This window comes from Phyllobates terribilis, unplaced genomic scaffold, assembly GCF_046119375.1.
Source record: "Phyllobates terribilis strain yellow unplaced genomic scaffold, ASM4611937v1 Scaffold_2__4_contigs__length_985480577, whole genome shotgun sequence".
NCBI classification, from domain to species: domain Eukaryota; kingdom Metazoa; phylum Chordata; class Amphibia; order Anura; family Dendrobatidae; genus Phyllobates; species Phyllobates terribilis.
Window position 1 is genome coordinate 700,660,908 of NW_027362762.1, and position 20,985 is coordinate 700,681,892.

A 20,985-nucleotide genomic window follows, 5' to 3' on the forward strand; every position below is an offset into this window, starting at 1 on the left:
TTTGTCTAATATTTAATTTGTTTTGTGATCTGAAACATTTAAGTGTGACAAACATGTCAAAGAATAAGAAATCAGGAAGGGGCAAACACCTTTTCACACTGCTGTAGATATTAGATAGATAGATAGATAGATAGATAGATAGATAGATATTAGATAGATAGATAGATAGATAGATAAATAGATATTTATCTCTCCCATATCTATCTATCTATCTAGAAAGGTATATAATTATATATCATCATATACATCACAATGGCTTAGAACCCTGAGTGACAGGTGATGATGTCACAATCAGCCTCCGCTTATGACAATGGGAGAAGCCTTGGTTCCAGTCACTTTCTCTTGTGTGTTGCACTCACAACTTGTGTTGCAAAACTTGCTATAGAGAGTTTTAAAGAGTGATAGGAATCGTCAGCGCCCTCTGGTGGAGAGAACAAGGTAAGTCTAACTATGTGTACAGCGAGCATTTCCCTGCAAACTATACAGCCCAGCCATGCATCACTGTGATCACTACACATTGAGGTTACTAGAGCTCCAATTGCTGGGAAACAATGCATTTTACTTTGTCTAGATGGTATAGGAATGCTGGAACCTTTAGTTCTACAGCATATATGACCATAGATTTTTGACCGCTAGCATAATCTACATTGTGGGCCATGACATGAATGCAAAAGTAAGCTAATGGTGCCAGATATATACAATAATAATTGCTATTACTTGTACCAACAAAGAACCTTAAACAATCTAAAAGAGTTGTATACTGTGTATGTATGTATGTGTATAACATATATATATATATATATACATATATATATTCCACTAGATGTTACGATTTCTCAGCACTGATGTAGACTAATGGCTAGTAAACTTGTGCAGGCAATGTGTAAGGTAGAGACAGGTAGGCAGGTAAGGCCGGGTTCACCCTAGAACTTATTAGTGATCTTTAGTCTTCTCATTCTGCTTCAGAAGCAGAAAACCACAATGTAACTGATCGGTTCAACAACTTATTGATTTCAATGGGTGATGTAATTGGTCAGTTTCTTTCTGCCCTGTTCATTTTTTAGTTATTTATTTTCAAATGAACAATAGCACGACTTACTGCACTCTTTCCAAGAGAAAAAAATGGAAATAGAATAAGTGGATAAGCCAACGGCAAAGGGATTTACGCAGAAACCTTTACATATAAATACATTTGCATTTGTTTTTGCTTCTTTTAGTAAGCCGTCAGATAAATCTCAATTCAACCCAAATTTTTAGATTAATTAGAGTCCCCATAAGGCACAAAAGCCAATATGTAACCAAAGAGTAAAAAGGGGGATGTGCCAGGAACAACGTACAACAATGTTTTTAATAAAAATATCAATTTTATTGAGTCAGTCAAAATATATATAAACAGCAATACAGTAAAAGCAAAAAACAGACACAACACAGGCGACAAAGAAAGTTGGTGAGTGAATAAATCCCATAGAAGATTGAGAATGTGTTTGTCACTCACCAACTTTCTTTGTCGCCTGTGTCTGTGTTATGTCTGTTTTTTGCTTTTACTGTATTGCTGTTTATATATATTTTTTGACATATTTTTAAATCACAAACAAGCGCTAGTATGAACCAAGCCTATGGAGGTGGTCATCATTACCAATTAGTTTATATTAAATAGCAGCCCAATATTAATTATGAAATACATCACGATGGCTTAGAACCCTGAGTGACAGGTGATGATGTCACAATCAGCCCCCGCTTATAACAATGGGAGAAGCCTTGGTCCCAGTCACTTTCTCTTGTGTGTTGCACTCACAACTTGTGTTGCAAAACTTACTACAGTATAGAGAGTTTTAAAAAGTGATTGGAATTGTCAGCGCCCTCTTGTGGAGAGAACAAGGTAAGTCTAACCTTTTTCTAGTGACTAAATGGGTTGTCTATAACTGGACAACCCCTCTTAACAGCTTGAGTGCACAATATACAAGTAAAACACTCAACAGCTCTTGGACTGGTTCCGTTCCTATAATGTTGGCACTGTGTCTCCCAGTAGTCATGGGACAGTATTATGTCATGTAACTGCTGCAGCCAATCAGTGGCTGCTGATTGGGTGCACATTTTCACTATTCTGTCAGAGTGGACTTCCGACATTGAGACACGACCTGCAGGTTATTATAGACAGATAACCCATTCTGGATTACCAGGCCTGGAATTATCCATACACAGTACAGTATAGTCACATTATAGTAATCTGGCATTAATGGAATTAATGGTCGGCTGGTCTTCGTCTCCCATTAGAATGAGTGGAGCTGCAAAGCACATAATCGACCACTGCTCCACTCACGGTCAAATTAAAGCCTTGATTTTCGGGAAGTCATCCCCTTTGCCTTGGTATTACCTCTTGGTAATAGAGGTAAGATTAACAATCGCTCAAAGTGTAGTTATTATTTTAATTTTTATCTCATAAATCAATAGTGCGCATAAAATTAAGAAAATTTGTAATATATCTTATAAAAGATATTGGTCTCTTTCTCCTCTTGGGCTGATCTTTCATTTTCAAAATTCTCAATTCACTGGTAAAATCCGTATTCAGTGAAAACAGATTTTCCCATTACTGAGATAGGAGATGGCAGCTGCCAATGATAAGATTCTATGTAGAGAAGAAGGAGGAGAAGGAGGATATCTGTCTCCAGCTCTTCTGTTCTAATTCATCTCATTTACATAGTATCTTATCTGTAGTATCTGCCATTTCCTTTCTCAGTAATGGGAAAATCTGTCTTCACTGAATACAGATTTTACTGGTGAATTACATTTTTTTTTAATGAAAGATCAGTCCAGGAGGAGAAAGAGACTGATTTATGTGATAAGATATATTACAAATCATGTGCATTATTGATTTATGAGATAAATATTAAACAATTGTTACCCCAAGGTCTTTAGGAAAATAGCGCAGTATAACATTATTACATGGCACCAGCTTTTGTAGGCCAGTCCAGGTTATCTTCTATTACTGGACTATCAGACTTTCTGTACTTTATATAATTGATGATGATGAGAGTAATTAAATGTTTTTTCCGTTTTCTGTGTCTATCTCCAGTGTTTACAGGGCTCTGTTAACATGGCATCTCTCCAGAAATGCGCTCATACTATCATACAGATGTTTGATGATGAGGATGAGGAAAAAGCTAGACTTGATAGGCAGGACACAAATGGCCGGAGTGTAATTTCTTATGTACGCTCCATCATTACTATATTGATTCTGTCCTACACAAATCTAGTAATCTACATGAATTCCTTTATTGACAAAGGTACGTGAAGGAGGGGTAAAAGGTTTTACGTCTGGGGGGAAGATTTTTTAAGCCTGTAGCTGTGAAGGTGTCTATAATAGCACCACGACTGTCTGACTCTTCAGGGCATATGAGAAGCCTATTAAAAAAAGTACTACAGTTCTCTAATTACAAATGATCATTTGTGCTCTTCTCTTGTTCTTGTAGGGGTGAGGCCATATCTGCAAAGCACCTTTATAATAGAGGACAGTGGACTTGGATGGCAGAACATAGGTAAATGTCAATATCAAATTATATTCTGTAAGTCACCATGAAAGATGCCATTAGAAGGAGGACTGATATCAAATCCCTGACTCAAATTTGATAACATCTCAGTGTCAAAATGATCCACTTTGGAAGATCTCATGACCCTTTAACCTATTACTGACATCCGCCGTACATGTATGGAGCAAGATGAAAGCGGGTGTATAGAGCAGGATATTCCCGGCAGATAATAGCTGTGACACACAGAGCGTGCCTCTAAAGGCTACGGTCACACTATCAGTATCTGGTCAGTATTTTACATCAGTATTTGTAAGCCAAAACCAGGAGGGAACAATCAGACAAAAAGTATAATAGGAACGCGTCACCACTTCTGCATTTTTGACCCAATCCAGGTTTTGGATTACAAATACTGATGTGAAATACTGACCAAATACTGATAGTGTGACCGTAGCCTAAGGGCTCGCACGCATCAGCGTAAATAAAATTGCTCCAAAGTTGTTCCAGGAAAGTAGGACGAGTGTCATGCGAGTACAATGAGATTTTTATCAAGTAGCCCCTTTATGACATCCGTATGCAATGCATTTTTAACATCAGCTTTTACATACAGTTACTGTCTGTCATTTAAAGCTAGTTTTCTAAGTAATAAAACAATCTTATATACAGATATATATAGATAGAACAGATAGAATAAATAGGATAGATGTCCTGTAGATATTCAATGTCACAAGACCCCTATATATAATAAACTTCCACCCTTTAGTGCCTTTCATGTGGAACTAAAGGGTGTTTAGCCTTTTTAATCTTATTAAATGAATAATTATTTAAAAAAAAAAATGGCATAGGATCACTCTTATTTTTACTAACCAGCTGTGGGAAAGCACACAGCTGCAGGCTAGTGTTATTATTGTGGGAAGGGGGCAATAAACATGGATCTTCCGAGACTATTAATATCAACTGACAGCTGTCTACGTAGCCTTTACTGGTTATTAAAAAGGAAGATGCGAAAAAAAAATTACATTGGGTCCCCCTTATTTTTAATAACCTACAAAGGCTAAGCAGACAGCTGTGGGCTGATATTAGTAGCTGGTTATTAAGAATAGGGGGGACCCCACATAATTTTTTGTGGGGTCCCCCCTTTTTAATAACCAATATGGACTATGTAGGCAGCTGATATTAAAAGGCTGGGAAGCTTCATGGATATTGGCCTCTTCCAAGAATAATAACCCCAGCCCCCGACTGTCTGCTTTCTCTCAGCTGGGTATAAAAAATAAGGGGGACACCATGCCATTTTTTTCATTTAGTTTTATATTTATTAGCTAAATACATGGACAGTAATCTACAGACGCACTGCACTAATTATATAGCTCACTGACATCTTTGTATCTATCTATTCTGATGGTTCACGCTGTATATTTACTGTACTCGGTTGATAAAATGCCAGGTTGCCTATGAGTTGGGTGCGTAGAAATCAGAAAGCACGCGCCTGGTTTGTTTGCTGTGTGATTTTTTCTTTTCCGCACTCGCAGCATGCTGCAATTTTTTTCTCAGTCTGATCTGAGCTGAGAAAAACAAATCACAGATGAGCACAGAATCAGTGAATGACATTAGTCAGAGTGCGATTTTCTATCGGATTGCACTAGTCCAATTTATACACAGATGTGTATGAGCCCTAACAGCTGTGATTGGAGACGAGTCCGCCCTCAGCTGTTAACCTGTTAAATACCTGTGTCATTTTCTGACAGCGGCATTAACAACGGAATGGCATGGTGATGCATCATTCTATACGCCCATACGCTGTCCTGTGAACAAGCCTATGGGTTGGTAAGACAGTCAGGGGGTGGGGATCTGTTATAGACCTTAATGTCAGCAGGGAGCTGGACTTCAAAGGAGAACTTTTATTTTCCTGTATACAGCAAAAAAGGTCAGCTTTTTATACTGTAGTATAGTACAAGTGATCTGATGATTGCAGGTTCTAGTTATCTAAGGGGACTAACAAATACAGTAAAAATAAAAAGTTTTAAACTATACGAAAAAAGAAACAAAAGTTCGAATTACTCCCTCTTTCCCCCCATTAAAAATACATTTTTGTTAAATAAAAATGCAAATATGTGATATCACACATCCATAAAGGTTTGATCTATCAAAATATAAAATAAATAACCCGATCAGTAAACACTATATACAGAAAAAAAAAAATCCAAAAATGCTGTAAGAAGCGATCAAAATGTCATATCTATCCCAATATGATATCAATAAAAATGATGTTTTCCCCCACAAAATATGAACACTGCACAGTTCCATCAACCGAAAAATGAAAATGTTACTGGTCTCGGAAAATGGCAAAACAATCAAAAAATTTAAAACAAAAAATGTCCATATTTTTTCACCACTTAAACTATTACAAAAACTGGACGTTGCCATAATCGTAGTGACAAGAAGAATCATGATGCCAGATCATTGTAGCCGAAAAAACAATTCCCAAAAAACAATGTCAGAATTGCGTTTTTTACAATTTTACCGCAGTTGGATTTTTATCCTTTTTTAAGCACACTATGTGGTAAATTTAATGGTGTTATTCAAAAAGACAACTTGTCTTGAAAAAAAAAGCCCTGATACGTCTATGTTAAGTGATAAGGGGTTAAGTGATAATTTGTTACAAAGACATCTTTTTTCCCCTCGTCCCTTCAGTTTCCATCATCAGCTATGTACTGGCTCATCAAGTCTTTGGATACCTGGGTGACCGCTGTAACAGGAAGAACATAATGTGTGCAGGGATGTCCTTCTGGACAGTCGTGAACCTCTGCATTTCCTTCATTCCCAACGAGGTAAGTAGAACATAAGCTGATTCGGTAGAAGCTTATAATCTTCGTAGATGTTTTTTCTCCAGATGCAACACTAACATAGTAAATCTATTATTTTAAAGCTGAGGTCACATCCTTTTAGAGCCGGTTTCAGGGTTTTTTGGAGGGAAAAATAGTATTTCTTACAGCCAAGTGAATATTGTATATCATAAGTAATGTGGTAGACCTCGCCTAGTTCATCATGAGACAGATTTCCGTTTACAATGAAAACTGTGACAGTGATGTGAACAAAGCCATATTGCTATTTCTCTGCCCTTTGTTGCTATTGTTTTTCTCAGAAAACTTAGTTCAACTAATATGGCCACTGTTATGGCTCTTGTAAGGGTGGACACATGGCGCCCTCACACTACTGAATGGGAAATCTTCTGTAGGCCTCTCACTTGTCAGTATTCAGATCAGTATTTTGTAACCTAAAACCAGGAGCGCGACAAACTGGGAAAAAGTTACAAATCTATCTGTTATACTTTTTCTGACTTTATGTTCTGTTCCTGACTTTTTTTTACAAGTACTGATGCAAAATACTGACCAAAATACTGATGCGTGAAAGTGGCCTTAGAGGGGTTATCCCACCAAAAATCATTTATCTGCTATTCAATGCATAATTTTTGGGTCTTGCATCACAGTTACCCCTCTGCACCCAATCAATAAAAAAGAGGTCCCAAGTTCTCATATCTCAAGAATTTGTCTATGCTTCCCATACACTTAAATGTAGTGGCAGTGCACTTGTTTGATCAATATTACTGCGGAGACGGGTGAGACCTTTCCGGCTTTTTAACATGCACTGTTGTCGCTGTGGATACTTTATTGTTATTATCCTGTATGGTCCAGAATGTATGCTCATCAGCATTAATTCCTTTTAACACCTTTTTGTCTATATATACTTGTGTGTTCTTGAACACGACTCTTTATCATTTTGAATTAAAGGTTACGTTTTATTGGAACTCTCATTGCTTGTTATATACATTAATTCTACTAGAGAGAACTGTGACTGTCACCATTGGTGGCCACATTTAGCTGGTCTTATAATTTTAATTTATGAAACAAAAGTTAAAATGACCGTTACATTTTAAATGATGACTTGTGGATTTAATGTCTTTTTCAACACGTTCCTCAAACACCTACTCCCATACCTCTTCAGAACCAAGTAGGCAGTTGTTAAGAAAAGTTCCTGAAAGATTAACTGAATATTTTTTTATGTTTTCACAGAATTTTCCACTTTTTCTGGGAATAAAAGGGCTGATTGGAACCGTGGAGGCAAGCTTTTCCACAATTGCCCCTTCAATCATTGCTGACCTGTTTGTGGCAGAACAGCGCAGCCGCATGCTTTCCATCTATTACTTCACTGCACCTCTTGGCTGGTAAGTGTGTTACCTGAACATGTGCTAATGGCTTCTTCATCAGGCAGATTCCTCCTGAAATCCACATGAAAAAGATTCTCAAAACCGCTGCTAAAAATGAAGATAGTGCACAGCAATGTGAAAACAACATTGCTGTGCACATATTCAGTGTTCTGTAACTTCTGGTTTGGAAACTATGAAGTAACATAGTCATTGTGTGATTTTGCCACTATAGTGTAAAATAAAAAGAAAAAACTCTGGTGGTAGAGCAACCACAAATAAAGAGGGCAAGAACCACTAATGAAGCCTCTTCAGGAAGTGGCCTCGCCTAGTAACTCTGCCAGTGGTACAAAGACGTTGTGGGAACATACCCTAACAGTAAGTTTAGACATGGTGGATTGATTTGCTGTGGATTTCCCATAAGGATTCAGCACCATCAATTAATTGCAAATGTACAATGGATATGGATGGGATTTTACAAACAACCTACACATGCTGCAGGAAGTTCACCTGAAATCTCCTAGATTGGAAGAGAGTGGGTTTACACTTCTATTTCTTGTACAGCATTCTTATTTCGCAGCTGTTTTTCTACTACCCCACCTGACTTTTTCACAGTACTATATAGATATAATGTTCTGAAATGATGACCAATTTGTTTCTTGTTTGTATAACAGTGGCCTTGGATACACTATTGGGTCTAAAGTGACAAGCGCAGCAGGTGGTGACTGGCACTGGGCCTTTCGGGTAAGTATTAAACCTGGGGGATTCTTGTGGATAATCTCTAAATTTTAAAGATAATCCCTATACAGTCTTAATGGAACTACTTCCGTATCCACAGTTTACTAAAGGTAACCTTACATTGTACATGCAGTCTAATCTGCGGACAGCACAGTATAGCGGAGAAGCTGAGCAGAATGATATAAATGTATGTTAGGAAAGATTCAGTATAACTTGCATTTTATTCTTTGAAATTCCTGGTGGTTGTATGTAAGGAGTCCAGTGGCGGTCCTACTACGTGACTCACAGCTATCTGTGCATGCACAGTTATACGGGCAAGATTATCAATCACTGATTAGGACCGCCCACTGGACTTATATACATACTAATATGGATCTCAATAAATATAATGCGAGTTTTACTGAAACTTTTTTAACAAGAATGTATATCAATCTGCTCAGCTCCTCCTGCTCTATAACATCCTGCATGGAGATCAGATACCATTTTCAACACAAGTTCCCTTTAAACTAGACTGTGGTCACTTTCTTTATGTGGTGATACCACTGTATATAACATATAATGCCTCTTATGTCTCTCTTCTGTGACACAGGTTACCCCTGGTCTGGGCCTTATAGCAGTCCTGCTAACTATCAGCTTTGTCAAGGAACCTCCCAGAGAAGCTTTTGACTGGAACAATAGTGAATTACCAAACTGTAATAGTTGGATGATGGATTTGAAACAGCTGTTAAATAAGTGAGTGTTTTCTGTGTAGTGAGTGTTTTTGCTGATTTACCCTCAGACTTCTGTGTTATTGACATGTTTCTTCCTTTTTCATTCTCTGCAGCAAAAGTTTTATACTTTCTACTCTTGGGACTATGAGTGTAAAATTTGTAGCTAGTGCCATTGAGTTCTGGGCTCCTTCTTTCCTGATACAAACACGGATTGTCATCCAACAAAAGGTGCCATGTCAGACTGAAGTGTGCAACTATCATGACAGGTACAAGTTTATCAAACCTTAATTTTACTTTCACTGGAGAGGGGTGTTGGTGATATAATATTTTCTCTATGCCAGACCAGTTTCCTGGTGTTAACAAAAAGTCACATATTATGGTGGATGTCATATTTGCTCAATAATTGTCAACTTTTTCTCTTTTTCTGCCATGAGTAGCTTCCAAAAATACACACAAAGCAAGGGGGCATGGATGCCCATGACGTAACAAATTTACTATAATTTACACCAGAACTTGGCTGGCGCATATTTGATTTTCTGGCACACTAACTGCCATACATATGGCAAACTTTTAACAAGGAGTTTGCATCTTAATAAATTCGGCATAACTTATTTCAACAGATTTCTTATAAAGATAGGTGTAAAGAACTCCTGTCATAGTAAATTTTTCTCCAATTTCTTACTTACCATGTTATAACAAATTTCAATTCATACTTGCCATCTTTTCAGAATCGGCACTCCAGAGGGGCAATCACGGCTCAGAGTGTGCCACAGAAATTTTTCTCATATAGCCATGCCTCCATTTTAGACCACTTCCCTCAATCCATTGACACCTTCCTCACCCTCCTTGGAATTGCATTTGGCTGCCTCTGAAGCCTCTGAAGCTTTAAGTCACTTAAAAATCAACTTTGTGGGAGGTTTTGGAAGACTTATACTAAGCCCTGGAGATTTGTCAACTCATTCACAAGGACTTACCTTTTTCAAAAAGTCTCTGCTAGAGTTGGCAAATATATCTCAACTAAACATTCAACACATCTCATGCCATTAAAATGTTAAAAAGTTAGTTTTAGGTATGTGCCGCAGATTATCACAATGACTTCTCTTAAAGTTGGAACCTTGAAGGCTAATCTAGAGATAATTAGTACAAATATGGCATTGTACCAGTGGAGAACGTTCAAACACCAATTCTCTGAAGAAGATACATTAGTTGGAGCATTCCATCATTTATATTGCATTACTTGGAGTTCCTTTACTAATCTCTGTATCACATTTCCTTGCAGCCTGATTTCCGGCATACTTACAGTCTTCTCCAGCGCCTTTGGAATTGTAGCAGGAGTGGAGATAGCTAACAGATACAAGAAATATAACCCTTGTGCGGACCCAATCGTTTGTGGAGTTGGCTTGCTGATCTCCGCCATTTTCTTGTTTCTGGCGCTGTTTATTGCAGATTTCAATCTTGTGGCCACTTATGTAAGTCCTGATTTACAGATTGCTGTAATCCATTTACTGGGTCTATTTTAAATCTGATGTATTGAGCTCTAGATATCATTGTTACGGTATATGGTGGGGACGGTCTTTAAATGTTTGGAAATTAGAGTGAATAAATAGATTAAAAAGCAAAAGAATTAATGTTATTATAGTATTGAGCACATAGCGTATCTCATATCCCAGTATGGAGAAGCTTTCAATACACAAAGGTATATATAGATATGCATATATAGAGACAGACAGATATATAATGTTTTTATCTTTCTGCAGGTCTTTATAGTCATCGTAGAGATATTACTTTCCATGAACTTCTCCATTGCGGCTGACATCCACCTGGTGAGTAAAGAAAAATGCTAGACTTATCATAGCTGAAATTATATTAGTAAAGGCCTATCCTTGCGGACTGAGCTGTTTACTTATGTCTCAAAGATTTTCATTTTTAAATCTGGTCACTTTGTCCAAGTTCTCTTGTTTTGTTGGGTTTTGTGACTTTGCTCTACTTACTCAGAATATCCTGTTGTTTCAGTATGTGGTGTCTCCCACAAGACGTTCTACAGCACAGGCCATAGCGAATATGGTGCCTGTCCTGCTGGAAGAAGTTGAGAGCCCCTATCTCATCGGAGTGGTAAGTAGATGTTATTGCTTCCGGAATGGCTTATGAACATTTTAGCATGAGGTCTTATTGATACAGGACCTTGTGTAAAGCAGTATTATTTGTTGTGGCCTCCATGTCTGCATACAGCACCCAGAATATATAGATGTAGCAGGTGTAAAATTATCTTTCACAGGTGTGCATAGTGCTTCTGCAATTACTGTAAAACAGACACTGATTTTCTTTGTATTGGGGTGGCTGCATTAAGCAAAATGAACGCATGGAACTTTGCTTCCTGTACATCAATGTTCATTGGGTAATAAATGGTCGTTTGACTATTGCTACATCTGTAGGCTGCATACAATCAGTAGAAATATGCAGAATCAGTACAAATCCAGTACAAATCCAGTACCCCGACAGAAAACAAATAGAACCTACTGTATATACAAGCAAACTATTCTAATCTTGTGGTCATGACAAGAGACCTCCAAAGACAAGATGACCTGGCGCTATGTCAGATTATCTGCTGTAGGAGGAGGCCACATGAATCCTGTCTCCTGACAACTTGCAGCACTGAGGCTGAGTGAATTGGAGCCAGTGTTTGTGGTCTGGCGGATGGGAGCTCCTCCACTATCCATAGTGAGGCACCTTATCCTTCCATGACCTTTCTAGCCACCACATCTCCTAACAAGTATCCAGTGGCTGCTGTCCGGGTAAATGTGTGCATGTATTTATATGTATGAAAGTTATTATCCATCCCATGCATAACTATTAATCTCTTCATATCTACAGATATCTGACTTCATCAAAAAAGGAAAAGCAAAATCTGCTCTATGGCAGTTCCACAGTCTCCAGTACACCCTTATGGTGACTTGTCCATTTGTGGTGGTGATTGGAGGAGGTTTCTTTTTCGCAACTGCCCTCTTTTTTGAAAATGATCGTAAGCAAGCAGAGATGGAGTCTGAAGGTGCGTATAGAAATATGTTCATTATCCTCTCATGTATCTTGCAGAATTAAAAAAAATAATAGAGGAGATTGAAAGGTGCCACTAACCATCCTGTAAAAAAATGTTTTATTCAAACTAAATTCAACCGTACTAGGACCCGTTGAAGCGTAGTTTGATGTGAAACGGCAGTCATCCTCCATGTTTCTCAGATCCTTCTGCATCCATGTTACTAATTTAGTTTGAATAAAACTTTTTTTACGGGACGGTGAGTGCCACCTTTCAATCTTTGCTATTAATGGATTTTTTTGTATGGTTCCTGTGTGTCGGATGGTTACAGTGAGCGGTCCGGAAGTCAAGGACAGTAATAAATGGTGCCGGATTGCCTCTATTTTCTTTTTTTCCAGAATTAAAATAAAGCCCCACCTTGGATTAGCATTAGCTCTATTATCTGCAAATGTAAAACCCAGCATCTTCACATCTACATAACCTGTTATTAGCTAGAAACTGATAAACACAATAGACGCTATTAGGACATCATTATGACAATACTATACCTACTTTTAGCCAAAAGTCACATACTTCCCTACTGGTTGTGAGGACGGTGTTCAGGAATGTATCAATTGTATTTAAAAAAAAACACTGAAACGAAAAAAAGGTTCTGGGTAATTTTTGGTGGAATCTTCTTGTAGCCATATGATTGAGTTGTGAAGATAAGTAAATATGTTGCATGCTTTGCACCTCTCACTCCTGCTGTAAATAACACTCTACCTCTTTTTACTTTTCTTTCTCATTACCCCAGACTAGTTCCACCATTGCAGCTGCTTCCCGCAGAGATTTGCATTTGAGACATGAAATGGCCTCCATGTTATGATCACATGACCTGCGCTTCAGGAAAAAAGGGACAGATTCCGGGCTCGGTTTCTGTTCTCACTACTGGATATGACATATACTGAACTTTCCACAGTCAGATGTACCCACTCAAAGAGTGAGTTTCCTACTGCATCAAGAGACAGATTCCGGGCTCGGTTTCTGTTCTCGCTACTGGACATGACATTTAAATACTTTATGCAGTTAGACGTATTCAAGGATCAACCTATCTCTACGTCACATGGCCTATCATCATTGGGGCCACACTGAAGACTTTTGGGCAGCACGGTAGCACAGTTGTTAGCACTGTTATGTTGCAGTGCTGAGGTTCAAATAACCAATAACAACATCTGCATGGAGTTTGTATGTTCTCCCCGTGTTTGCGTGGGTTTCCTCCGGGTACTCCGGTTTCCTCCCACACTCCAAAGACATACTGATAGGGAATGAATTAATAAAAATTGAATATTTGACACCTTGAATGAAGTTAATAGTCTATAATGAAATAGCAGTATACATGAGCTTCTGTACATATCTTCACAGGGCAGCCTCTATTATAGGAATTATAGAAGTAATCAATCATAAATCTGAGTGAGAATTCCCAGTTTTCCGACATACATTTTATTAATGGTACTTGACAGGATAAGTACATCCTGGCTTACAGATGGGAACAATAGCCTGCAATATGCTTTTTAGGATCATACAATCAAGAATACAACCATGCAAACTTTATCGATATACATTGGTAATAGTATGGCTCAAACTAAATAGCTCAGTGGGTCTCGATAAGCATACTGCATTTACATTGTGAAATGTATTATCTGCTGGATCTGCATTGGAGAAGTGTAAGTGCTGTCATTGTGAAGTGGAAGCATCTAAGAGTAACAACAGCACACGCACAAAGAGGTAGACCAGACAAACCCAAAGAGCGGAGTCTTTCGTGTTTATATTAGCTTGCAGGTGGGTTCGTACTCGCCTGCATCATATTTTCTTTTAGTGGCTGTTTAAAGATATTGCAAAGTTGTACCATTGAAGTGAACAATGCAGCAGTATAAATCTCCTCGAACAGGTGATTAGAAGGAGTGCCAATAGTCGGAGCACTACTGATCTATTACTGATGACTTATCTGTGATTATACTTGTGCATCTGCACAGTGAGTGTATGAATATCTGTGTGCGTATACATCTCTGGATCATGACAAAGTGGAGCCCAAACATAGGTCTAGAAAAGGATAGAGCACTGGCCTAAGACTGTGGGGCTGAAGCCGGCATGACGGTGGTGCGGCATAGGTGGGGACAGGTATAGGGAGGATGGGGACAGGTGGGGGCCGCTTATAAGGCCACGATGGGAGTGGTCTGGTCTCTTTCCCCACTTCCAGGGCACAATGCAAGTTCACTCACCTGGATCATGTCAGTGGAACAGCTGCTAGAGGCCCTAATGATGGCGGCCATGGAGCACCCCCCTGGCTGGCTGGAGGAACAAGTGGCCCGGATCACCGGCTGCGGACCAGGATCATCGTCCCTGCAAGTGCGGCGCCCTCGTCACACTAGGTCGCCGGTAAGGCTGTCCCCTGACTGAGCCCCAAGACCCAGGCGCCGGCAGAAGAGCCCCTCCATAGACCCTCCGGTGCACTCCCCTCCAGCCAGACGGGAGGAATTTGCCGTCTCGGCCGGTGTCTGCAACGGTGAGCGGGCCTCTGCCCACGAGGTGGGCGGGGCCTGCGTGCGCTGATGGGGCAGGAAGTGCTCCGGCAGGCCACGGTGGTAAGGTGCTGGCTGGACAGCCTTGCACACCCGGCCACGATGAAAGGCGACACCCTGGATTGGCCTTGGAGGAGGCATTGCAGCCGTGGGTGGCATCAGTGCAGGAGAGGCAGCGGCGGCGCGAACTGCAGGACATGCAGTCATGTGACCAGAAGGACCTGCGGTCGTGTAGCAGGGAGGTTTTTGTAGTCCCATTTTCGTCCCCCCTGCCCGCTAGTCTCACGCAGCCCTACGTGCCTGCTACTCAAGGCCAGCCCAGCACCTTGGCCCCCGGGGAGATTCCTCCCTTCCTCCCCCCTTCAGTGGCAGAGGTTGATGCCTTCATCACAGCGGGAGCAGCAGCGCCAGGACGGGCAACAGCGGGTGACCAGGACGGTCGACTGGATGCTGGATTTCCGGTCGGTGTGGCGGCACCCACGCCCGGTGAGTATTACCATATGTCATGTCCATTTCCCCCCATATTAATGTCACAGAGTGTAGTGCAGTCAGATTGCGGACGAGTTAGAGGGATGTGCAGGAGGACGGAATGCAGTGGGACCCACCTCAGAAGTTGTATCCTCGCAAGAAGGGCTGGGTATCCAGAATATGCTCACAGTTTTGAAAAATTGCACGGCCACACTGGAGGCTCACAGTCTAACACCGGCTCCAGTGTCAGCCTTGGTCCCATTGGGAGGTGGGGTCGGGAGGAGTGAGGGGGTAAGGCAGGGGGAAGGAGTTTCTCAGGCACCAGCAGCAGGTCCTGCGCCCATGTCAGATCAGACCATGAAAGAAAAAGAGGATAAGGGTCATCTGGACGATAGGGCACGGGGCGAGGTATACGTCTGCTATGAGGGCCTCCTGGGTGCCCACTTAAAGAACGAGGTGAAAGAGCAGATTTGGAGGGATGAGTACGTCAAAATATTTTCCCTCCTGCCGTTTAACTTAGACAAGAATAAGAGTGATGATAATAATAAGGAGGACGAGAAAAAGCGGAGTTGGCGGTTAATCCCACAAACTTTCTCTAATTGGTTGCAGGCTTTCAATATCCTAGCAAGTGTCATAGGGGTAGAGGCACCGGAGAACTGTTAGGCCATGTTTCGCTATCTAGATGCAATAGGGGAGGCATATAGAGTATACGGGGAGCAAACCTGGCTTAGGTACGACGAACAATTTTGGCAAAGAAAGGCAGTCAGACCATCGAACAGATGGGAACAGAAGGATATAGGGCTGTGGTTGAGGGTAATGGCCCTGGCTAGGTTCGGGCAGTGTTTACCAGGCGGGGCCGGGTTACCCGGCCACGGAAGTAGGGGAAAAGATAATGGACAGTCGGGACAAGCAGGTGGGCAGAGGTCAGGATTATGCTGGCAATTTAATGAGAGCCAGTGTAAGTTCGGTACTGGGTGTAGATACAAGCACGTCTGCTCATTCTGTAATGGTTCCTCTCACGGAGCAGATAGATGTTTCAAGAAAGGAGGGGGGGCCACTCCCAGCAATTCCCAATGGACTGACGCCAGTGAAACTAGCAAAAATGCTTCCCTTTCTAAATAGATTCCCAGATAGGGCAACAGCGGAGCTGCTGGCGGCAGGCTTTGAGGTGGGTTTTAGGATCCCTTCCATCTCGGTTGAGGTTCCCTTTACCAATAGAAACTTGAAATCGGCCTACCAGTATCCATCAGTAGTCACAGATAAGTTAAAAAAGGAAGTGGCATTAGGCAGAATTCAAGGATTTACCGTTGGAAAATGGTAGTGGTTCCAAAAAGAAACCCAATAAATTTAGGTTAATCCACCATCTCTCGTATCCGAGGGGTAGTTCGGTGAACGACAGCATTGCGGCGGAATTAAGTTTCGTAATTTATACCTCTTGATGAAGTGGTTGCGTGGGTAAGGAAATGAGGGAAATGTGATGGGAAACTTATGGCCAATGAGGGGGCGTTCAGGTTACTGCCAGTGCACCCTGATAGTGTCCGACTGCTGGGTTGTTTCTGGGACAGAGCATATTTCATAGATCGCTGCCTGCCTATGGGCTGTTCCATTCCTTGCTCTATGTTTGACGTGTTCAGTTGCTTCCTTGAATGGGTCGTCTGGGACTTGTCTGGTTGGGTAACCGATCATTCATTATCCGGACGATTTTTTGTGCTTCGGCCCAAAAGAGTCAGCGCGGTGTGAATCCACATTGCACGCCATGGAATGGGTGGCAGAGCTATTTGGTGTCCCCCTGGCACCCGGGAAAGCAGAGGGCCTGTCCTCGCGTATTTGTTTTCTGGGGATCGTTATTGATTCAGAGAAGTGGGAACTCAGGTTACCAGAGGAGAAAGTGGTGGCATTAAGGGCCGAAGTTGCAAGGGCTAGGCGGCTAAAAAAGATGACGTTGAGGGAGACACAATCGCTGTTAGGCAAGTTGAATTTTGCATGTAAGGTAAGGTAATGCCCATGGGGCGTGTCTTCTCCAGAAGGTTGGCGGGGGTGACGGTGGGCGTAAAGGCCCCTCACCATTACATTAGCTTGTCAAAAGAGCATAAGGAGGATTTGTCAGTGTGGGCCACCTTCCTCGAAGGGTATAACGGCATTCTTTGATAATGGAGGAGGTGATGGATAATGTTGACTTAGAGCTGTTCACGGATGCAGCAGGTAGCATAGGTTTTGGCGCTTATTTCAGGGGCCAGTGGTGTGAGGAGGAATGGCCCAAGTGTTGTAGGGGGGCAGGGCTCATAAAAAAACATAGCATTGCTGGAAATTTTTCCGATAATGGTGGCAGTGACACTGTAGGGTTAGCAATTTCGCAACAAACGGATTCGTTTCCGCTGTTACATCATGGGGGTAGTGTTGGTGGTCAACAATATGATGGCATGTTCTCCACCAGTAATCAGGGTGTTAAGGCAACTCGTATTGGATTGTTTAGTAATAAATGCCTGCATAACAGCTTCACACATACCAGGTGAAAGGAATTCAATTGCTGACGCCCTTTCTCGTTTCCAGTGGGATCGCTTTCGGTCGCTGGCCCCAGAGGCAGAGGAGAGGGGGCTCGAGTGCCCGCAACACATATGGAAGTTGGTATTTGTTCAGCCCAACCATTAGTTAAATCATCCCTATCCCTTAGCACATAGAAGGCCTATCAAGCAGCTTGGGGGCTGTGGGAGGGTTGGCGTAGGGGTATAGGTAACGGCTTGTCCGAAGACCAAGTAGGCTTGCTGCTCCTATGGTTAGGTGAAGGGGCTCGGGAGGATTGGTCAGTATCCAAGGTAAATCAGTTGATCGCTGGCCTGGGATTCAGCTTTAGGACCAGGGGTGTTAGGGATCGGATAAAGAATCCCCTAGTAAAGCTGGCAGTTAAGGATTTTCGTCAGGGGTGGGCACAGAGGGATGGTCAACGTCCGGTGTCGTTTAAGCTCCTGGAATGTTTCAGAAAAGAACTGCAAGGTGTCTGCAGCTCTGAGAATGAGATAAGGCTCTTCTGGTTAGCGAGCTGGTAGCTCCATATAAGAAAAAAGGTGGGGGGTTCTAACAGGGGATGTGTTTGCAACAAAAGAAGGGGTTGAATTTGGGTTGAGACATTCAAAAACAGACCAGTTGGGGAGAGGGAAGAAAGTATGGTTGGGAGCGGTGGGAGGGTGAGGGATGTGCCCTTAAAAAACCTTCCAGCATTCCAGGGGGCTGGGGCGGAATTCGTTCGGGCCACTGTTGTGTCATGAAGATGGAACATTTTTATCACAGTACCAATTCACCAGCATTTTTAGGAGGTGTCTGAGTAAGTTGGGATTGAATCCATGCAATTTTGCCTCTCACTCCTTTTGGATAGGGGCAGCTACAGAAGCTATGGCCTGCAGCCTGAACGCAGAAACCATAAAACGCATAGGGAGGTGGGAATCAAGACGGTTTTTATCGTAAGTGAGACCGGAGGCGATAGTTAACTGGTGATAAAGGTGTATTAGTGTTTTTAATTATATATTGTCTTCTGCTTAGGTCCCTCTCTACTGGTTTGGATAATGGGCCACTCCTATGTCCATTGAGGCACCGTGCGGGCAGACGTGCGACGAGATGGAAGGCAACTCGGCGTCTCAAGGGACAAAGCCGTTATATGCTGGCTGGGGTTTAGGGGGATGGGTTGGATCAAGTATTGCAGGAGGTGACTAAGTTCGTTTGTATGAATCGCACCCCAGACATACTGCTATTACACGTTGGGGGTAATGACTTAGGGGTTCGGTCGTGGAGGGAACTAAGTAGAGACGTTAAACACAATTTTTCATGGCTTTGGGCATCTTTTCCGGGGATGATAACAGTCTGGTCAGAGATTGTTCCCCGCAAGAGTTGGCGAAACGCCAGGTCTATAGAGAGTCTGAATAGGGCACAGAGGAAGGTGAACAAGGTGGTTTCAAGGTTGGTTCCGAAAACAAGGGGGTGTCAATTCGGCATTTTGACTTGGAGAATGGCTTGGAGGATTTTTGGTTGAGAGACAGAGTTAATTTGAACAATATCGGAATTGATATATGGTCATAAACCTTGCGGGAGGCATCAAGCAGGCGATGTTTATTAGAGTAAGGGGGGTCTCGAGTGCTTAAGGTTATCAAGTACTCTCATGGTGGCGTGCTTAGGGTCCTTAAAGTTGGTTATAAATTGGTATGGGAGTGCCCACAGGACATGGATCCCTCGGCTATAAGTGGTATTTGGGTCTGGTGATTTGTGGCACTCAAGGCAAAAAGGAATGTCGAGTCACGGGTGAGGCGGTTTCAAACCTTTTCTGAACCCCTGTTTCAAGGGGTTCTTGGTGCTCCCGAACTTGAGGTTCGCGCCTGGGAGTAAGTGGAGTTGTGTCATTGGGATCACCAGACTCTTTTTAGATTCAAGGACCTTAACAAGTCTATATATATATATATAACACGGTTTTTATTATTGTGGTTGTAATAAAAGGCCACTGTGGCCAATTACATCCAAGCCATGATGTCTGTCGGTTTTGGGGTTAGAGTTAAGAGGGGGGCGATGGGCTAACCCACCTTGAATTGACGATACCAATGTCAAGAAAAGGCTGGAGCACTGGCCTAAGACATTGGGAAGAAAGTCGGCATGACGGGGGTGCGGCATAGGTGGGGACAGGTATAGGGAGGGTGGGGGCTGCTTATAAGGCCACCATGGGAGTGGTCTGGTCCCTTTTCCCCACTTCCAGGGAACGCAAGTTCCCACCCGACCTCCCTGTGTTGGTAAAATTCACTGGTCATAGTGACAATTTCGCATACGGTAGGCAACCATAACCTGAGTGGGAGGGATGCTTTACTTTATTTGCTAATTAATCATTGTATATCTTGTGACATGTTCAACTGTGACATGCCTGAAAGCTTTAAGATCAGCATCCTTCTAAGGCCAAGGGAAGGGCAGTCTGTCAGCCATGGTTCCCTAGAGGTTTCCTCCACAGGGATTTTTTCCTCTCCTGAGCGCTATAGGACGACTCCTAGTGAGTTAGAGGTTTTGATGAGGCGGCCCTCTTACAAGAGCATGCATGCTTAGGGTCCTTGAAGTTGGTTATAAATTGGTATGGTGGTATTTGGGTCTGGTGATTTGTGGGACTCACGGCAAAAAGTCGAGTCCCAAGTGTGGCGGTTTCAAACTGTTTCTGAACCCCCATTTCGAGGGGTTCTTGGTACTCCAGAGCTTGAGGTTCACGACTGGGAGTAAGTGGAGTTGTGTCATTGGGATCACCAGACTCTTCTTAGCTTCAAGGACCTTAACGCATCTATATACAGTATATATATAACACGGTTTTTATTATTTTGGTTATAATAAAAGGCCACTGTGGCCAATTACATCCAAGCCATGATGTCTGTCGTTTTTGGGGTTAGAGTTAAGAGGGGGGCGGGAGGCCAACCCACCTTGAATTGACTATACCAACGTCATGTAAAGGGGCCATTGGTTGTCGATATTTTCCCCTTCTCCATTCATAACTGAACACACATCTCTGTGTTGGATCAGTTGTATGAAAAATTTTTAAAAAAACCCAGAAAACTGACCAGCACCTCCGAAAAGAATAAAGCGACTGTGAACAGGTGCAAGCTGATTTGACTGCATAATATATAAACTAAAGAATACAGCAGCACTCTGTAAGCGCTAAGATGTATGCAAACAAGGATAAGATAGATATGGTCTAAATTGCCATTATCGGCACTAGGAAGAACTAATTTGATCAAAATGATGT

The 20,985-nt window shown here is 42.0% G+C and overlaps 2 protein-coding genes across 2 annotated transcripts in view; both read left to right on the forward strand.

Moving 5' to 3' along the window:
- Positions 1-2,275: 2,275 nt before the first annotated feature.
- Positions 2,276-12,304, forward strand: LOC141247337 (protein spinster homolog 1-like). The gene is made up of 13 exons (XM_073669208.1): positions 2,276-2,389; positions 3,074-3,284; positions 3,471-3,536; positions 6,216-6,352; positions 7,595-7,746; positions 8,400-8,469; positions 9,053-9,195; positions 9,287-9,439; positions 10,453-10,642; positions 10,931-10,996; positions 11,187-11,285; positions 12,045-12,219; positions 12,264-12,304. The coding sequence occupies exons 1-13, from the start codon at positions 2,276-2,278 to the stop codon at positions 12,302-12,304; spliced, it is 1,617 nt and encodes a 538-aa protein (XP_073525309.1).
- A 3,268-nt stretch (positions 12,305-15,572) lies between these two features.
- The window catches only part of LOC141247353 (protein spinster homolog 1-like), a 75,582-nt gene continuing 70,169 nt past the window's right edge, over positions 15,573-20,985 (forward strand). Inside the window, exon 1 of the mRNA XM_073669209.1 lies at positions 15,573-15,869. Within this exon, the coding sequence (XP_073525310.1) occupies positions 15,573-15,869 (297 nt within the window). The remainder of the gene's footprint in view (positions 15,870-20,985) is intronic.

Excerpts from the sequence above, each read along its gene's own strand:
- LOC141247337 (XM_073669208.1), top strand. The coding sequence starts at position 2,276 with ATGAGTGGAGCTGCAAAGCACATAATCGACCACTGCTCCACTCACGGT. Across the intron at positions 9,440-10,452 it reads GTGTGCAACTATCATGACAG|CCTGATTTCCGGCATACTTA; the intron begins GTACAAGTTTAT and ends ATTTCCTTGCAG. Across the intron at positions 12,220-12,263 it reads AGCAGAGATGGAGTCTGAAG|AATTAAAAAAAATAATAGAG; the intron begins GTGCGTATAGAA and ends TGTATCTTGCAG.